The 20,277-nt window shown below is 41.8% G+C and overlaps 1 protein-coding gene across 3 annotated transcripts in view; it reads right to left on the bottom strand.

The window, feature by feature from the left end:
- The window catches only part of npas2 (neuronal PAS domain protein 2), a 28,804-nt gene that overhangs the window by 4,353 nt on the left and 4,174 nt on the right, over window positions 1-20,277 (bottom strand). Inside the window, exons 1-20 of one of the 3 annotated variants that reach the window (XM_077592740.1) lie at window positions 11,627-11,975; window positions 7,235-7,403; window positions 6,646-6,702; window positions 6,394-6,548; window positions 6,208-6,299; window positions 5,940-6,029; window positions 5,198-5,318; window positions 4,319-4,432; window positions 4,123-4,238; window positions 3,577-3,659; window positions 3,397-3,503; window positions 3,174-3,321; window positions 2,984-3,068; window positions 2,777-2,906; window positions 1,955-2,052; window positions 1,750-1,836; window positions 1,092-1,268; window positions 584-775; window positions 309-493; window positions 49-144 (exon numbers count right to left, since the gene is read on the bottom strand). In XM_077592740.1, coding sequence (XP_077448866.1) covers window positions 49-144; window positions 309-493; window positions 584-775; window positions 1,092-1,268; window positions 1,750-1,836; window positions 1,955-2,052; window positions 2,777-2,906; window positions 2,984-3,068; window positions 3,174-3,321; window positions 3,397-3,503; window positions 3,577-3,659; window positions 4,123-4,238; window positions 4,319-4,432; window positions 5,198-5,318; window positions 5,940-6,029; window positions 6,208-6,299; window positions 6,394-6,548; window positions 6,646-6,702; window positions 7,235-7,308 — 2,207 coding nt within the window. In that variant the 5' untranslated portion in view covers window positions 7,309-7,403; window positions 11,627-11,975. Of the gene's footprint in view, window positions 1-48; window positions 145-308; window positions 494-583; window positions 776-1,091; window positions 1,269-1,749; window positions 1,837-1,954; window positions 2,053-2,776; window positions 2,907-2,983; window positions 3,069-3,173; window positions 3,322-3,396; window positions 3,504-3,576; window positions 3,660-4,122; window positions 4,239-4,318; window positions 4,433-5,197; window positions 5,319-5,939; window positions 6,030-6,207; window positions 6,300-6,393; window positions 6,549-6,645; window positions 6,703-7,234; window positions 7,404-11,626; window positions 11,976-20,277 lie in introns of those variants that run through there. The other 2 variants (XM_077592742.1, XM_077592741.1) reach the window with 2 other exon arrangements.

Raw genomic sequence — 20,277 nt, 5'->3', positions numbered from 1 at the left:
GAGTTTTGAGCAAGGGGCGTGCCGTGGAGGTTTGCAAAGAGTACTCACATGGTTTGGGGAATGCCCATGTTGCATTGCTGGGAGGGTTGCGTGGACCCACTGCTGGTGGGGACCAGCGCCTGCATTGGCTGGTTCAGGAGCATCCTATCAAACAAGAGCGTTCTTCCATTGGATGTTGGAAATGATTTTTCTGCTTGACATATACTTTATATGCTTTGTTAAAGTGTTTCAGGAGTTCCCCAAGATCCTTGAATTATCGCAGAATTTGTCAGGGAACTTTCTACGTCAATGGTTGATTTTGATCTCACCGTAGTTGTGCGTCTTGATTGAAGTCGTTGTCCGTGTGTCTTTGGTTTGCATCTTGGAGAGGCCTGGTGTTGGTCTGAGAGAACATCATGGGGTTGCTGTAGAAGGGCATGGTCAAACTGGTGTTTGTCTGCATGGGCAAGCTCACTGACTGCACCTGGCCAGTCCGGGAGATCCTCGGTTGGACCTGTGGAATAGTTTTCATGTTAAAACAAAAAGGGAGTTGCAAGCTTCAAATTATTCCAAGAGAAATTCCGCCTCCTGACTGAAGGTGTACCTGTGCTGCGGGAGAAGCGTTCTCCCTCAGAAGCGAGTGAGGGGACGAACTGTGGGTCCTGGAGGACGGCGCTTTTGGTTGGCCCGCGTGCTGCCGAGTGATCCCTGATTGGCTCTGTGAGGCCGGCCTGCCCGGGCCCTGCTGCTGGGGCTGCTGGCCAAATTCACTGTGGATAGGCTGCTGTAGCAACATCTAAAACACGTGCAGAAGAAAAAAAAATTGTCAATGTTGAATTTTTAATGTGAGACTGAGTGCGTGTTTTCAGAACACGAGCAACGGGGCGCCTTCTGAGTCACAAGGGAACTGAATCACTGTTATACAAATACCAACCAATGTGGGTCATTTGCTTTGCATGCCGCCTCTTGGGGGGGCCATTTGCCCTCTTACTGTGAAAGCTTCGACAACAGGGGGCTAATTGATGTAGATGACATGTGCACTCGTCACTTTGAACGTGAGATGCACCTGCACGGTGGAATGAGATCCAATCTACAGAGGTTTTGTTGCTTACCTGAAGATTAGCCAGCTGAAGTTTCTCCTTGATGTCGTACAGCTCCTGCTGCTGCGTCTTGATATCGGCCTGTAGAATTCGCGTCCTCTCTTCCAGTTGCTCCTTCAGTTGGTTCATGACGCCTAGCTGAGGTTGTTGCAGCTGGAACATGCTCGACTGTTGCTGCGTTTGCTGCTGCTGTAAACACAGAGTTTATACAGTTTGATTGTTTTTTTTTTCATTTTACAACTGCCGCCTAGATTTTAAAAAAAGTGTCTCACAGAAAATTTTGGAAGCATTTAGTTCTCTGTATCCCATCATGTCTCTATGCAAACAATAGTCGTCTATCTCCAGATAGTGAGATTCTCGTGTTTTCCATTGTAGAAAATCTTTAGACATTACCATTTCATGAATGTGGATTTGAATGGAGAAAAAAGTGTGTATGCAATGTTTAATGAGGATTTAAATATATATTTATATATAGGAAGGTTCCATTCTGAAAAAGATCCTAGCTGTGGTTTAATTTGTGTACGTAATGCTATAACCTGAAGGCAATGTACACAATTGAGAGGAAACATTCACCACGCGCACACAGCAGTAAAAGAGCCCTAAGAGCACTGCACATATATAAACAAAAGAGAGGAAGACAAATGACAGGAAGGGAAGTCAAAGCACTAACCATTGCTGTGTTCTTGCTGCATGGGGGAGAATGGGGGAGGCTCGCTTGGGGAACCGGGTCAAAGGACTTTTGTCTTTGGATGGCATTCTAAAAGGTGAAAATGGTACAAGTTTGATCCATTTGACCATTCCAAACATTGGGTTGACTGTGTGTCACAGTCGTTTAATTATCTCTCAACACGTCCGTAACCATTGTACAAACTGACCTTTGAACTCCCAACTTGGAGTCTGGTAGACGTCCTCTCGGTTCCAATGGAAGCCGACTGCCACGATCGGGTGCAAATCTCTGTGTACGAATTGGCTGCTGCAGAGAAGACAAATCGTACGCTTGCATAAACAATTAGCATTGATATATTGAGCATAACACTTAGTCTTAACAATATCCCTAATCCAGGATTTGAATTTGTTTGGGTAATGAGAATGTCCAACTGTAAAAAAGGACTAAAAAAGTGTAGGTATTTATTATTACTTTATTGTCAGTGCAGATAAATTTTTTTAGAGCTACTCTATATTAGTGCAAATGTATTGGACGTCACAATTAAACTGCGTTTTGTAATGACACTGCTGAGTCACCACTACTTGGCTGACCCCACAGACTGACGCAAGTGAGACATTTCAATGGAGATGGAGCGACTGGACCATTTTTTTCTTACAGTACGATTAGCATAAGTTGATTTTTCTGAGCAGTGAGTGCTACTGTGACTTGTTCGCAAATTCCCAGATAGGAAACTGTTTAGTATTTGTGATATTGGCCTGGTGGAGAAGCAGCTGGAGTCTTACCAAGTGAAGGCTAAAAAGGAACTAGGCTAACCTTCAATTATTTGACAGAGGGGAAAAAAAGGTAATTATTTGATCCTCTTTGTACTGGCTTGCTATGTTAGTTGACCATCTCAACATTTTCATATTTTCTCATTGCGATAGACGTTGGAGGTACGTGAAGGTTGGCGGCGTTTCTGCGGCCACACGGGAGTAGCATCTCGGCTTATGTTAGCTATTGTGGAGGGAGTTGGCACTTTCGGATGACTCACATGCCGAGTCTGACAGAGCCGTGTGGGAGGACTTCCGAGAGCTGTGGGAAGACACCGAGCGCGTGCCACTGTTTCTTTCTCGCGGCGGCGGGTCCAGCGTGGAGCACATGTCCAAGTACAGCTCCTGGGCCTGAAATGTAGCAGAATGACAAGGGGCTCAAACGATTGAACTGGGCCTGCCTGACGCATGTCTTGAATTTTATTGACCTTGACGGAAGAGGGAGCAATCTCGGGAGGAGACAGCTCCTCGAGGCCAAAGGCTCGCCTCCTTTCGGCTCGTACTTCCGCGTAACTGAATCAGAAAAAGATTGCCGCATTTGTCATACGGCCCGGTGAGGATCTTTAATCCCAGGGCAGACAGAGAAGAGTTCTTCTCCTGCTAACAAAATAGCCTCACCTGACAACGGTGTGTGTACACACAATGAACTCGGGTTTGGAGTTCCACTGATGATAAGTAATGTAGTAGTGGGTCCGCAACCAAATCCATTGTTGACCCTTGGTCAGAAAGCGATAATAGCAGGATTTACCTTTTCCAAACTGCATTACTGGTGAGACAAGAAAGAATGGTGATGTGTAAATATACAGCCTGGGGTTATGAATAGATTTAGCGCCTTACTTACATTGCTTATGACATTCTGCTATAAGCTCCAGGTCGTCCACGTGATAGTAATCGTAGCCAGATGTTCCGAGAACTTCGAATGGTAAATATCCTATGATGGGCGAAGCTCTGCAAGAAATGAAATCAACAATAAGCGTATCGGAAAGCTATTAGCGCACAGTTCTAGGTCACGGACGTTTACCTGTGATCTAAAAACAAAAACTTCCATTCAAGGCTGTGCCTGGATGTGAATTCATCGCAAGGATCGTCCACTGTACACAAATCCTATGAGAGGGGATGTAGCATTAATGACTTTGCAACAAGTAATGTTTACTCAAGCGTGGCAGGAAGCCTGAATATAATCGACGACAAAAAAAGCTACGAGGCGGCACAAACTCATCTGCTTTATTAGTCGTCCTGTCATTTTCTCCCACAAAATGACTTCTGACTAAACATAGTCAACGAAAATCCCCAATTGGAGCAAAATAGTTTTATCTTTTGAAACTCTCAAAAGGCATTTTTAAAATAAAAAAAAGCACAGAAACCTAAAGCCATAGGATAAACAGTTTTGTCTTTACTGCAAGAAAAGTAGCAACGTGAAATAAATAGGCGAGCAGGACCTGCTGAGTCTCGAGGTGTGTTTGGAAAAGCCTCAAGGCAAAGTTGAGTGACATATTTGTTACGCTTTAATTAACGCTGCTTCCAAGTGTTAAATAATGCTGACTCAGATTAACCCAGAACGTCTCACCTTTACAAACTGCGGCGTGACTAAACGAACAGTAGCAATGAGGCAGACCTGCTCCTCCGTCGACGACTGCAGACTTCTGGGTAATGTCAGTTCAACCCCGTTACAAGTTGTAGGCACTTTGACAAACGACAACAGCACCCGTGTTACGAAAAATGACTCGATTCCGCGAGTCGATACAGCGTAGGCTTGCGCTCACCATTGTTATGAAACTTGAAATCTCCGACAAACTTGACATACTCGTACACGGGTGGCTCTTTTGGATTGATGTTCCCTCTTGCAAGGTGACAGCAAAATTCCACATGCGTCTCACCTACAAACGGCATATGAAAATTGATCGATCCGACAGTCCAAAGCGAAGATTTTACTTTCAAAAAATAAGTTTCATCTTTGTTCTGAATGACAGTAAAAATTGGCGGGCTGATTGAAAAATTGCAGTCCATTTTTTTTGTAGTACGGCAATCTTTTTCTGACCTACTTTCACACAATTCGATATAGCCTTTGCAAAAACATAATATCTGTCTGACCAAAACAATGAAAAGCTCTCCCGATGTTATCTTTGTTCACGTGACATTTCCAACTACGCCAAGTTCATTTACCGTACCGCACAACTGAAACGTAGACCACATTTTAGTTGCAACACTAATAGTTAAGTTAACATTTTTGGTGAATTGCATCCGGCCCATGACGCTTGGTTCCGTAACTGTTTTCGAGCTTAACCAGTCACGTCTCTGTTTCTGTGAAAAGCCCAATAGTAATGCAGGATTAAGGTCAAAGCCTTGAGCTCTGGATAGTTCATTGCTGGGGGATTACTGTGTTAACATAACAGTGATTAAAAGTCTAAACTATGATACTAAGCATGTGACTATTATTAGCTAAAGGGCTAATTATAGCCCAACAAATCAGCAATCCAATAAACTAGCGACCCCAATTCCGCAACCTGCTTTTTGGGGCTTTTAAAAATATCCTCTAGGCCCGACGGAATCGAATGTATGTATTCCTCCGGTGGGTATTTTTAACGCTTGGCGACCGGTCTTGAACCGTGAGGCGACAGACAAAGTGCAGAGAGACAACTCACTGGCCAGGAAGTCAGCAGCAATAGGGTCAGTCATCAGCATATGGGACGAGAGCAGTTTATACACCTCTGCGTGTTCCCGCTCCGGAAGGAAATTTAGGATATTTTGGTCCACCATATCTGACTGGTGACAAAGGATAAAAAAGGCTCAGTTTTCCACAAAACAATGAATGGGACAAACATGGCAGGATAGACAACCGAGATGAGTAAGGCATTTATTTGCGCTTTTCCAGGCCGCAACTCGTTATCTGCTATTGATGTCCAAACATCTAAAGACTAAAAGTCAAGATTTTGCATGTCTTTTCTTGTTATTTTTAGTGTTTTTAACCACATTTTTTTGCAGTTTTTGTCTTTCGGCTTGGCGCTGATAGGGAATCATTCACTTTCTATCATTGGCATTTCAAATTCGGCTTAGACAGACAGGAGTTCATCGTAAGGCTACCAAGATTAATTGAATAATTGATGATCAAATGAACTAACAGTTGATTGGCTGACTGATAGTAAATTCATCTTTTCGAGACATTCTTGACCTTATTGAATGAACTCTTGAAAGTAAATATGATATATATCTTATTGTATTCAATGATTTAGATTCAATTGAATCTTTGTTTAAAAATCGGATTAGTTTAAGAAATAATCATTTGTAGAAACCAACTCATAATTTGTCACCTTACAATAAATGCAATTCAGATTCCACTTTAAGCATATGAAGCAAATTAAAATATCCTCCCCCATTTCCACTTACCGGCAAATGTCCAATAAGCGATGACACACTATCCGACACGTATATGATGTTTCCATCTGTCGTTAACGCTATCAAGAAACCATCTAGTGCCTGTAAGAAAGCAAGAAAAGAGTTTGTTGACTTGTTTGTCTGGAGTCCATCTGCACCGCAGTACCTGTAAGATGAAATGCCGGCTAGCCGATATTAAGACTTTGCCCAGTGTGCCATAATGAAATGATCGGGAGGAGAGTCATGTTAGTGCAGTGAGCGCATCTTCTGGCTCGTTTACCTCAAGCATGAGCTGGGTGAACTCCTCATTGCTGAGGAACGAAGGCTTCCAGTCTTGTCTCACGTCACACGTTTCATTTTGGGCGCTGATGTCTGCAAAGGAAGTGCGGGTAAGGGCAATAAGTGGGTGACCACTGTAACCAAGGGAACACAAACACCACTTGCATTTTTAGATTCTCCCTTCTACCTTTTTGTTTCTGCAGGACGTCGATTGTTCTTTGTAGTATGGTGGACTTGTCCATCTTGCGAGGATGTCCTTGACCCTGTAGCATGGTGCATAGCTCCTTGATGAGAACATTGAACTGGTCTCTTCTTTTCTTCTCGGATTTGTTCCGAGATGCCCTTTAGCGTGAAGACAAAGGTCCAAAAGGTCAGTCACTTTCAAAGAAAGTCATCAAATCGGGAACACCATTTCAACGTTTAGATCCGTCCGGCATACCTTTTTGCCTTGTCTTTCTCATCTTCGTCCATCAAATCATCTATGCAGCTGCTGGAACTGAAGCAAGATGGGCATATGTTTTAAATCTAGTTCTGTTCCTGATTGTTAAACAATGCAAAAGGCTCTGAAATCTCTCCAAACTAAAATACAATCTCCTGTTTCCTGGCAACAGCCCCGTTTATTTCTCTTATGATGAGCCTGGCCATGGCAATACGTATCAAGCTGCAGGTTCATGTTTAAAACAACACGGATCTTGTATTCAAATTAACGGAACCCGGTTTTTCCTTCTGCTGCTTTTAGATTTGGCAAATGTGGAGTGGATGATCACTTTGTTTCTTGCCATTGATGGCGATAATCTACCCTTGAAAATGACTTCAACATCTGTCAGATCTTACTCAACAAGAATTGTGTTCTTCCCCAGTGACTGGTCATTTTAGCACACATGTTCATGCTATCACCATCTCAGAATAAAATCAACATATAGTAGGTCATCTAAGCAGATTAACTGTACGTTGTACACCATTTATTTCCAACTGGAATCTCCGATTTATTGAGAATGGCGGAAATTGGAGTTTGTTTTGATACTTACTCCCAGTCTCTGCGGCTGGAAGGACACGGGCCTCCGAAGTCGGAAAGATTGTCCATCCTCACGCTCTTTCCCATCCAGGCCCTTTCTGGATTCTTATCTGCGCTGACCTCATCTGACCACACCGTCACACTAAACTAACGCACACCGGCAGCCCCACAAAGGCCGAATCCTGCCAACACACAGAATAAAAACACCCCATCATCGACACGTTCTTTCAATTTTACCTTTCATTTTGGACATTGTGCATCAACAGTACCGTAAAACAAACACAGTACAGTAATCCCTCGAATACCGCGGTTAATGTAGACCACGATAATCCAAAAATTGCAAAATTGGGTCACCCCTATTATAATATTATAACTTTTTTTTTCAGTTCTGAGTCCTATTAGCAAGAGTGGCTTCCGCTTTTCAGCATGGATTTTCACATTTTTATAAACTTACTTTAAAAAAAAAAATAATAGCAGGAAAAAATCGTAAACTAGTGAATTCATGATAAGTGAAGACGAGATAATCGAGGGATACTGTATATTCTGTTGGGTTCCACCATTTTCAAACCTTGTTTCTGCAAAAATGCTTGACTGATTTATAAATTTGCCTCAAGCAGATGTTTCATATAGCTACTTCGCAAATAAAAAAAACCCAAACACTCGAGACTTCTTCAGGAAACAGTGATATTCACGACTTAGTCGAGCAAATAAGTAGATATGCTGGATACTAATAACATTGTGTTATGTGCTGCGTCGCTGATAGATGAACTGGCTCCCGGCAATCGCCGCTTATTTGCATTTACGCTTTGCTCGGTGACGTGGAAGTACGGTCTCTAGAGGAAGTACTCGTTAACGGCTATTTCCGTAGCAATTTATCTAAATGAAAAGCCTGAAGAGGAATACATTAGTTTTATGTATAAGGCAACGTCACCGTTTAGAATGTGTTTAAAGTCGCATATGGGGAAAATGAGTAAAATACCTAGGGATTGTGTGGTAAGCAATTGTCAATGATCATGTTTTTGCTCAGTCCAAATTATTTGGACGTCTTGAGTTGACCGGAATTCAACCGCAATTTGACCCAGTTGATCTAATGTCCGGAATAAATTAGCTGTATTAGTCAATATATCCGATTTTTTTCCCCATCAGTAATACAAGTCACAAATGAACTATGTAATGTTTAAATAATGTATTTGGCTAGTTTGTGAGTCTCTCCCTTTGAAAAAAAACAACAGTAACTTTTCCAGTCTTGCAGATCAGCAGGCGCATAGAAAAATCACCCCGTCTACATTTTTACATTTAACACGCACTTGTCAGTTTGATTACTCGTTGGCAGTGTCTTTCTATGAATGACTTGACACCAGTGTGGCACACTTACATAAGATGTGAAATGAACACTGGTGATCCAGTTTTAACATACTGTTTGCAGTGAATTTCTGCATCTCCTTACGTTATTCTTTTGCTAGAAAGAGTTAGCTTCGCATGTACGATCTTGGTTAACGATACAATATTACCTCATTGGAGGCCATTGACCGTGATGAATTCTTAATGAATAATTAGACAACAACAATTATTTTAATATAGATTATATGGACTATTTTAACATATGCTCAGATTACTACATCCATATGTACCTGGGTTGGCAGTGAAAGGGGGATAGTAAGGTAGTGTTTTGGGTAGCAAAGACTCAAAATGTCCATGTAGGACTTCACTAGCCATGATTTACAGTGACAATCTAACATTTATGTGCTCCTCTGAGATGTGGGATTTTAGAGAAGATCCCCGACAGCTACAGCATCAACTCCTAATGGTGTAAAGCGAAGCCATTACAGATCAGCCTGCATTCTTTAACCGTATTGAGGTTAAAACCACACCTTGCTAGGTTACATGAGCGTCTGGTTACATGTGCGCTCAAAGGTTTTTTGAACTAGCGCGAGAGGTCAGCATAGTCAGTTCCTAATTCAAGAGCTAAAGTGCAGATTTGAACTCCCCCAACACAAGAGCTGCCACTTGGAGTGTCCCAACAGGCTTTGTTCTGACCTTTATTGCAGAACAACACCTTGTGCTCAAGGGACGCCTCCCTTTTTGAGGGCTTTCGACTCCATGCAAATGTTCACTTTTGGCAAAGTGCTACCCATTGAACGATATTTCCTCAACGTGAGATCTTGTTTGGCATCCAGATAGAGTACAGTAGTATTACACACCAGTAGAAATGATTTAGGACCACTTGAACATTACATGCATGCATGTCCACCTTCCCTTCAGTCAATTGATTGAGTCCACGAAGCAGACAAGAATAAACCAGGCATGTTTGCCTTATAAGGATTAGAGCTGTTTAAACATGCTGCTGACAGAAGAAGAAAAAAAATCATTCAACAGCCCAGTCGAGGTGTACTACTGCGTAACCTTTGGAGCGTAGCATCTGAATAAACCCATGCGCTCAATCATCTCCAAACTGGAGAGAGCTCATTCCAACTGACACCAAGCGCAAGCTGTTTGCTCCAGACTAAACCTGAACACCTTTCGGCTTGCCGTGAATGCAAACCTGCCAACTCTGGTTCTACCATGTGTGTAGCTCTCGAAGCGTCCGATGCTATAGGTTGCGTCTAGTACTGCAAAGTGAGCAGGGAGCGCTGCGGATTAGGTTACAGTGCGATGGCCAAAGGTGGCATCCAGTGACAGTGGCCTAAAGTACAGTACAATCAATAGCGTTATGGATGGACCAGAATCCTCTTGTGTAGAGCGTGTTAAGACCAGCCATTGAAAACCAGAACAAGTCTCAGATTGGGTAACATGGCTAACCCAAGTCGGCCTGACAATTCTGTGGTATCTTGTTCTTCCCTTCTCCCAACAGTCATTCATCATCCACCCCCTTTTCTCGTTTTTTTTTCTGGTGGGGTGCGTCACAGTGACTAATCTCACCTCTGCTTTGCCACGCATGTCATCAGGTGGGAAGGCGACAGCGGAGGTGGAATGGGTTAGAACCAGGGCACTCACTTCATGTCTGCTTGCGCATTCACCACGCCAACCTATTAGCCGTGTTGTGTTGCATTGTGTTCCTGAGTGACGGCTGGATCGGCTGATATTTTCAAAAGCCGACGCCAATTTAAAAAGGAAAAATCAGCCAGTTGCTCGTTTCTGGGTCGCCCGGTGGGAGAGTGTTTAGCGCCTGGGCCTGACAATTCTCAGATTGAGGGTTCGATCCCAGGTTCGGACCTTCCCATGTGGAGTTTGCATGTTTTCCCCGGGATTGCATGGGTTTTCTCCCGGTGCTCTGGTTTCCCCCCAGATCCCCAAAACATCGTAGTAGTCTGGTTGTATGCTCTGAATCGCCCTGAGTGATTGGTTGTTCGTCTGCTAGTGCCTTGCGATTGACTGGCCGCTATAAATTGAGCTATCTTAGTTGTGATTTGTCTTACATTTCCTTTTCTGACTACAAGGTTTGTTTCAATAGTGTCAATATGAAGATAGAAATATTGTCTAATTGTGATCCTCTGAAAAGAACAGACTAACTTGCCACCTGTCGTGTGAGTAGTTTTCCATAATCAATGTCCTAATTGACAACTATTTTCTTAGTTGATTAATTGGTTAGAGCCATTGCTGTCCAAAACCCTTTTTAAGCCCTACAATAGTAGATAGCATCATTATTTACTTTCAATTGAGAACAAAACGCAAGGTCCTCTTAATTAGAAATACATAACAGCTTTGGCAGAGGCACTCAAAGTTGTTTTCAGTTAATTAAATGCCTTTCCCCTCGTGTCAATCAAACCAAAGAAGCATTATCGCTAGACTTCCAATGAATGATTCCTGCTAGCCTTCCCCGTTGAAATGCATTGCTGTTCTATCGCTGTCAATAGCATTTAAGAAGCTAATACGCCAGCGCCAATTTCACTTCATTGGTCAGAAAACGATCAACTACACAATAGTTGTAGACCGACTCATTGCAGTCGATATTTCATTTTTACCGGGTTTATTCTCAAAACAACGACATTTGTATTTGGTCTTGAGCCGTTCTGTCTGTAAAATACCCCAAAATAGCTATAATATTAAATAGGGATATATATATATATATATGTATATATTTATATATATGACAGCTGATGCTTGAGCACTGGCTTCCTCTTTTTTCCCCAGTCCTGGGAAACATCACAAGAGTGCACTCTGTTCTATATGTGCAATGACGTACGCCACATAAATAAACATATGGTAGTGTCAATCAAAACTCAGCACAGATCCAACAATGTGTGCAAAATTTCCACACACGGAGGGTGTTTCCTGTAAGAAATGATTAACTTGAGTCTCCAAAAGATCCCCCTTTTGCGCATGACCACATCCACTTGAATTTGACAGCTCGCGTTGAGCGTTGCCACAAAATCCCGGCCAAAATTTAAAAAAAAAATCCACATACCTTTCAAAGAAAGGGCATCTGGAAGAAAACAACCATCGGCAACGCGCTCATGGTCTTTTAATCCCCAGCAAAGTAAAAGACTGCGCAGTCTTCTCGCACGCGGTCCCGAAAGCGTCGGATTGCATAACGACTTAATAAGGGACATTAATGGGAAAACGGCGAGCCATCGGCGCGCTCGCGGCGACCCCGACGTGCAAAAGGAATATCCGATAAGCGCGATGGGTCGGAGCGTCGCGAGCTGGCCTCGTAAACAGCGGCGAGTCGCACTCGCGCTGCGAGGGAGAAAGTAGGTCAGCTGGTAGCTCCGATAGTCGACAACAGCAAGAAGCTGGAGGCACCGCCAGGGAGAGAGAGCGAGAGAACCAGAGAGTGAATGAGAGAGCGAGAGAGAGAGAGAGAGAGAGAGAGAGAGAGAGAGAGAGAGAGAGAGAGAGAGAGAGAGAGAGAGAGAGAGAGAGAGAGAGAGAGAGAGAGAGAGAGGGGAGGGGGCAGCTTGTAATCTTTAACACGTGCTTTGATGCTCAATGACATTTGTTGACACTGCATTTTGATGGTCATTTTAATTTTTAATGTGGCGAAACGTACACAAAAGGTTCCGTGCTGACAAGTAGCCCGCCAGGCAGCCGATTAGCCCGTCTGACCCCGTTTTTGTAAACCTTTTATTTTCATCGGAGAAGAAAGAGGGGGCGGCCATTTAATCCTCTGAGCATAACAACAACCTGAACTGGCGTCGGTTCCGATGCCGGCTTTTTTACAACTTCCTGGTGGCCAAATGTGGGTCAACGCTGCAGAATGGCGAGAATAGCCTTTCAATGTTTTGGTTGCTTCGAGCTGAAGGAGAACTTGAGAAAAGTGTAAATAGAGGGCTGGGAGAAAAGTTTTAGGAGTCACAGAGGCAAAATACTGACAGGTTTTCCCCTTTTAGAGGGAGTCGAATGTTTTCAGGAGCACTTGTCAACTTTTCCAGACGTTTGTTGGAACCTGTTGCAGGCATTAAATTCCAAATGAACCAGAAGGTTCATCGCTTTCAGCTTGAAATATCTTGGATTTGTAAATGTAAAAGGACTTGACACGCCATCCATTTGTACTTTTCCAGCCTCCTGTTCATGTATTCGTGAAAGAATTATTCCAGGATCCTTTTTTGAACTTATCTGACGTTGTAGTCCAAGTATTTATCTTTGTAAACCTAGCTCAAACACCCCATGATTCTAGTCAACATTTGAATCCTCTTTGAATTAGTCGTTTTGAGTCTGTCGTTCAGTCGCCGACCGCTCCGTCCACTTGGAAATAATCCGGAGAAACCAAAAATGCTCACAGAAAGCGTTATAAAAATGCAACCACCTGTTGCGAAGACATCACAGTCTGGACCAAACCGGCAGGCTAACGTTGGCGCATCAGCGGGGGGTTCCGTTCAAAAATAGTCTGCGCTCTTTATCCAAAAAAGTGTCAAGATGCTGCTCGACCTGAGCAAAATGTAAGCCAACTGCCAGATGATTACATGCAAAATGACCAAACCCTTCATTCGATGACATATACACACAAAAGTAACGTTTTAATCTAAACAAGGCGTTCGCGAAGTTGCCGGACGGAGCATGACTCAAATCTGCCATCCAGTCAGCGCTAAAAAATGTTCCTGACAGTTGTATTGTATTGTAAAATATAATATTAGGAAACTCTCATTCCGACGAACATCACTCATCTTTCTCTAGTGACAGCCCTCGCTCGATTGGTCGCCAGCCAAAATATTTACACTCGCACATGTGGACAATTTAAAGGAATTAAATTTAGAAGCCAGGTCATCTCGACCGTCATGCAGACTTTCTAACCAGCGGCTCAATTCTTGTCTAATGAAAGCAATTATCCGTCATATTTTCCATCCGTTTGACCATCTTGTGACAAATACCGAATGTCTCGTGTGATAAACGTTGGCCCAGACTACACGAGAACATGTTGTTTTGATTTAAAAAAATAAAAAATAAAAATGTCTAGGGCATCAGAAAACCAGTTTGTCAATGGAAATGTAGTCATTAAAGGTGGAATCATTAGGATGTGTCCGCTAAGTAAACAAATGAGTAAGCTAGAGTCATGTATCACTTGGGAAAAATAAGTTTATGTCCTGTAATTATTTGCTCAAACCTTTATTACTACATCGATGGAGTTTTGCGTTACTTAGCAGACTGGTTTCTGTCGTGTGGGGAATTGGACTTGCAACCAGTTGATTTCAAACATAGTCAACGTCATTAGCAGGCATTTGTTGTGATTACGATCTGATTGTGTTCTATAGCGAGTGACTCATAGACAACGACATCAAGCATAAAGCCTTTAAGTCAAGACACAATGACAAGTTGGAGTTTGTTTGCCACTCATCATGAGAAAGCCACGCAAATGTGATTCTGCAAAGCTAAGCAAGAATGTGCGTTCAGATTCCCTTAGCTTTTGATTGAATCCCTTCTGTATATTCAGCGCCTTGCCCAAGCTGACCTGCCAATGAGATTTATGATGTCATTTAGATGCCCGGTCATCTCAGCTGACTTCCTCCCTAATAAAGGTGGAGCAGTGTTACTCTGAGCGCTTTCCTGGTATATGAATAACCAAGTGACACGAATAACTACCGGGACGCCACTCAGCCGAGCTTTTGCTAAGTCACCTACATTTTTTGGGGGGCCATTAATTAGCACGCCATTTCCTGGTTCACGGAGAATGGCAATATACAAACGTTGGGATTCAAACCTTGAACCGGGCACGCATTAAAATTGCATGGTAGTATCTGTCGAGCAATACTTCAAGCGCCATCCATCCGTCAATCAACAGTATGAAACAGAATGTAGAACAAAGGACTAAAAGTCCACCTGACTCGCTGTCATGATGGCCAATCAAAGACCAAATGTAGGGCTAGAGGGGTTCTGACATTTGTTTCTCTCCAACGCTTTTCCTTGAATGTCAACCAAAGGATAGCGTATTTTCTCGCATATAGGCCGTATTTGTCGCTGTATCACGAAACTGCAACGCCATAACGCAAGAAAAATCATTTTTAACGTCGATGAATGAAATTCATTCTTCCTGGTTGTACTCCTCACGTGACTTCCTTTTTGAATTTGTCTACGTGCAGGCAACAGCCTTTCGGAATCTGCAATCCAGATATTGATTTATACATTATCTCATAAATACCACGTGCGATGATTTTTCTTAAGATTTTCCCTTCAAAGTAACACATTTGTACTCCCTATTAAAACCATGAATATGAAGGTGAAGATTGTGAATCAGGGGCGGCTTATACGAGAGAAATTGTCAAATTCAACCATTTTAAGGGTGTAGCTTATACGCGGAGGCGGTTAATATGCGAGAAAATACGCTAAGGAAGGTTGAACTGCCTGACTTTTTACCCTCAAAGACGGAGTACATGACCCGACGCTCCCTTTGAGATCTAGGCGTCCAATCACATATTGGCAACCTTTGTCCAACTTCTCCCTTTCCATGGAAGAGCCGCAAACTGCTTTCAAAGTCCGTCCGTCACACTCGATACAACTGTCAATATTCACTCTTGTTATCATGTGAATGGAACTTCTTGTTCACCTTTTGCCAAACTAAGCCCATTAATTTGTGTGTCGCTTTAAGTATTGACTAAAACATCAACTCTTCATCAAATAATTGTGCAACCATTGACAACAAACATGGCATTTTGGCACCTCGATACCGATAGCTAGTACATTTGTGCAGTCTGTCTGTCAACCGCTTTAATGACAAAATCCAGTCTGGTGAGGATTGAATATCAGACCGCGTCTATCTATTAAAAAATAGTTGCTGTAATATAATTATTGTGGAGTATGTGCACTTGCAATGAGTAGAAATGATCTCCTGTGGGAATTAAAAGTTATCATATCGAGTAAAAAGTCTTATCAGTACACAGAAGAAATATTTTAGATGTCTATTTCTTTTGAATGAATGTGTTAATTTTTTAAAAAGCTTAAATCAAAACTATCGTGACATTTTGAGCTATGCAATTTTGTTTGAATATTTGAATATCCGCTGGGCGAATATGTATGGTTAGAAATCGCTCTTATTTTTTAATTTTAATTATAGTTTATAAACAGAAACTGCACTCAACTTCCAAATTCTTTTATTTCTAAAATACCAACTAGACGCCGTTAAACTCGCAAATCATAAATCGTCACCCAATACAAACCTATGGTTAAAAAATGACGACAATAAACGAAGCCACAACTATGCTAACGAGGACAATAAAAACACGATTATGAATCACTTTTTACAAAAGGCCGCCACGAGCATGCAAATTGTTATCGTGACAAAAACGCGACGTATCGCGAATAAAGCCAGCGAGAGGAAGCGGCACGGGAAGCAAAATGATGCGTCAGTGTGGGAGATGTCCAAGATTCATTAAGATCTCCCCCTACATTTGCCCGCATTATTCACCATCCGCCTACATGGGGATTAGTTCTGCTCTTTTATGTAGGTCATGCTATTTCTATTAGATAATACCATGACATTTCCTGCTCCCAGGAAAACCTGACTACATAATAAAAGCTTTGTTGTTATGTTCTTTACATCCTGTCCCTTCCTCTCGAGTTCTCCGCTTTTTAACGTCAGAAGAAGAGAAAAAAAGCAAATGATTTGGATTGTCAGCCACGTATTTTCCAGCGTATTGATGATGTCATCGTGACCCTCTGTCATTAATTACCGTCGACGCCGTTCCCTCTGTTGCCGTGGAAACCGCGTACCGTGTCTCCTTCTCCCCACCCGAGCGAGCCAGCGCATCGGTAAAGCCATACAGCTCCGGGATAAAATCGTCTACTCTTTACATGTTGTTATATTGTCCCGTGAGCTTTTTAATTTGGAATAATAGTACGAATTTTGGTGATGATATATCAGTTAGTTAAAAATGAGATGGTGGCCTTTTGTGTGCGTTGGTGGGAAATGTGTACATATCGTATTGAAGGGATCTAGTTTTAGTCTCTTGAATAGAATCATGGCAGATTTTGTAAGAGCTGCAAAATTCATCATTTAAAAAAAAATCCATATTGTATTGTCATGAAATTGGAGAGTCAAGCTGCTTGATTTTGACTCTTCACTAATTAGTACGACTACATAAAAAGAAGACTAATTAGGAGACTATAGTTGGGAATACTTACTACACCAATACTTTCTACTTTCTGACTTCAAACCCTAAAATAAATGACGTTTTTCTTTTAAAATCATATCCATGTTATGCTGCCTAGTACTGTGACATAAGAAATGACCCAAATTCACAAACGACAAACTTGATGTCCAAGGCTCCATATGTCTGTCCATACCAGAAATTCCATGTATTAAAAAAAAAAAAACATTATAGTTCCTTTTCCTTTGAAGCCCAAAGTGCATTTCAGTCTACATTTCTCCGACTAAACATTTTTTTTCTGACGCAGCATGAATTGATAAAAAGGCTCTCTTTCTTCGGATGAGAAAAGCAGACGTCTGTAGCAAATATTCTTTCACCGAAGAATCTTCAAGTATACGATGCGGACAATTTGCAATGAATCATCACAATTATTCCGTTATTGTGTGACGCCGGTCGGGAAAAGACACACAGTGTGCGCTGAAAAAAATGTGGGTCACGATTCTAGGGCACGGGTGGAAAGGGCAACGCCGCTTCATCTTTGCCGTGGCGTCTCTTCTGCTTCCATTTATCGGCCGTGCGAAGATGAGAGCGCTATTCAAACAAAAACAAAAAAATGGACAAGTGCCCAATCAATAGACACGACAAGAGCTTTTTTTTTCTTTTCCATTTCCATGAATTTACTGGCTGGTAATTGTGAAAGCGTAAGCGGCCCCTCTTTCACTCCGTCCAGTGAATTCAATCCGCCTTTTGTAAGCAGGCCACGGAAAAAATGACTTTACGTCTCCATTCCTGTCTCTTGCGTTTTCCTTGTTATGAAACCATGCCTTTCATATTTCTAAGGCGCGTGCGTCCCTTTTATTGAATAGAAAAGGCAAGGAAAGGAAGCATAAATAGAAGTATTCTCATATAAAATGAGCTCCTTGTTAGCATTGATGGTGATAGACGTCTAATCTGTCTGGAATTTCATCAGCAATTCAATGATCTCAGTCTAAATTGATTGGACCTCTAAAAATGTCTGTATTTTTATCATCAAAACAAGCTGGCAAATAAGCTAAATGGCAATGTAATATATTCTATTTTTGTTTCAGGTTAAGAAAAATTGCTATATTCTGTTTCAGGTTAAGAAAAATTGATGTATTGTGTTTCAGGTTAAGAAAAATTGTGGTGTTGTGTTTCAGGTTAAGAAAAATTGCGATGTTGTGTTTCAGGTTAAGAAAAAATGCTATATTGCGTTTCAGGTTAAGAAAAATTGCGATGTTGTGTTTCAGGTTAAGAAAAATTGCGATGTTGTGTTTCAGGTTAAGAAAAAATTCTATATTCTGTTTCAGGTTAAGAAAAATTGCTATATTGTGTTTCAGGTTAAGAAAAATTCCGGTGTTGTGTTTCAGGTTAAGAAAAATTGCTTTATTGTGTTTCAGGTTAAGAATGTCCGTCAGCGAGAGTGTTGTTGCAGTTAGAAAAGTAAAGTCTTTAATATTTCTATTCCGTCTCATTTACGCTGACTGATTGCTTTGCAATTTGCAATTTGAGCCTAAATAAATGAGCCTTGCCATTGGTCGCGCTTGGCTCATTGAGGCACTTTGTAATTCATGAATGAAGTTTTGCCTGAATGGCGTCAACTATTAACTTATCTTTTCCAATTCATCTGGTGTCGGTCATGTCGCTCGCACATGACTCTCGAGACTATGACTGGTATTCGTGTCATCCTCTTTGACCTTGGAAGCGTGACAGACTAAATGTTCATTTGTGCTTATATAACTTGTAGTACCGACGTCACGGACCTTGCTGCTGTCGCCAATCTTGCCGTCATTGTCCTCTGTTTGGGCCTTCGTTCACTGAGGCGTGATTGACCAAGGAGATTTCATCTTTTTTATTTTTATTTTGCTGCTATCGTTGAGTTGTTTCGCTTTAAGATAAGCAGCATGAAGTAAGACTGCCGCAAAAGATCATTCTTGTTGTATTGCTCTTGGCTTTTCTATTTCTGACATTGTAGCGGCAAATTTGCATTTGGAAGAGAACTGAGAAACTACTATCATTTTTCCAAATTAAAATGCGAATACATCATTACAAAGATAATGATCAATCATCAAAGACTACAGCATTCAGAAAGTATTTACTGTTTGTTTCTTTTCTTTGTAGTATCAAGAAGAATGAAATATTTAGTTTTGGAAAAATCTAGACGGATACTTATGGCTTTGTTGCCTCTAAAAATGATATTTTTATGTAACACTATGTGTTCTTGAAGGTGGTACTGACATTAATTTGTTCACATATGCCTGTCTCGTGTCAATACAATAGCCGTTTCACACTACTTTTATACTTTTGTATTTTCACGACTATAAGGCGCACCGCATTATAAGGCGCACCCTCAATGAATGACACATTTTAATTTGTTTTCCATATATAAAGCACACAGGATTATAAGGCGCCCTGTCTATTTTGGAGCAAATTTAAGACTTTTAAGTGCGCCTTATAGTCGTGAAAATACGGTATTTATTTTTTTAAACCCCCGTGTGACATGTATTTGTGATTTCCCCATTGACTTCCGACGTGGCCCAGGTGTTTGGGATTGTCCCGTCCACCCGTATCTGTCCGTCCTATTCACGTGTTCTTCTCCATGTGCAGCGTCCCTCATCTTCCTAATCAACGTTGAATTTTATTCACTTTGTTTCCAAGCTTTCGCTATTTTTGAGGACCTTCCATAGTTCTTAACGTTTCTGCTAGTCCGCATTCAACCCCCAGGGTCCAACCATGCTCCACCCCCCCTGCACACGTCCCAACTTTTACCTTTCATTCACAATTACAGGTCACAATAGAGAAATGGGCGGGACGCAAAAGTTTGTATTCCAAAGGTCCGTAACAAATCAAATTTGCCACTTGACCGTGTGTGACCTATTTATGACTCATATCTTTTGCAAAGGGCGTGCCGTGGAATTAAACACAAAACACTGCCCAAATAATAATAATAAAAGGTTCCTTCCCCGAAACGGAGGCAGGCGGCGAACCCATCCAAATGGATTTGACGTCTATTGCCGTCCGTGGGAGGCAGTGAGATCCAAACGCCCTCATGTGGTCTTGAATGAGGCTCACGGTCAAGCAGGTTTATTGTGTTAGCGCACGGTGGCTTCCGAGCGCTAACGGACTAAAACGTCATTTTGGGCCGTGGGATTTGATGACGTGGCTCAGACTGGAAAGGAAACAGTCTGATTATTTTCCTTCCTCCCAGAGTGCTAACGATCTCGATGGGTTTTCTTTTTGTCATTAAAAATGTAGATGTTATTAACCTACTTTGGCGGTCAGGCGTCATTCGGATTTTCTGCACAGTCATTTGTCTTCGAGAGCACACTTGAAAATAAATGGCCGTACGTTAGACGACAGTTCTGAGATGACTCACTGACTTGTCATCGACATTGAGCAAAAAAAAAAACCAGAATAAAAACAAAACAAATGAATAGTTACACTATCTTTTCCCTTTTTGTGTTTTCATTTCTTCTCTTAAATGGCAAATCGCCTCTTCCAAATCAAATCAAAAGTCAAA

This window comes from Stigmatopora argus, chromosome 22 (genome assembly GCF_051989625.1).
Source record: "Stigmatopora argus isolate UIUO_Sarg chromosome 22, RoL_Sarg_1.0, whole genome shotgun sequence".
In the NCBI taxonomy this organism is placed as follows: domain Eukaryota; kingdom Metazoa; phylum Chordata; class Actinopteri; order Syngnathiformes; family Syngnathidae; genus Stigmatopora; species Stigmatopora argus.
This window is presented reverse-complemented; position numbering and strand designations above follow the sequence as displayed.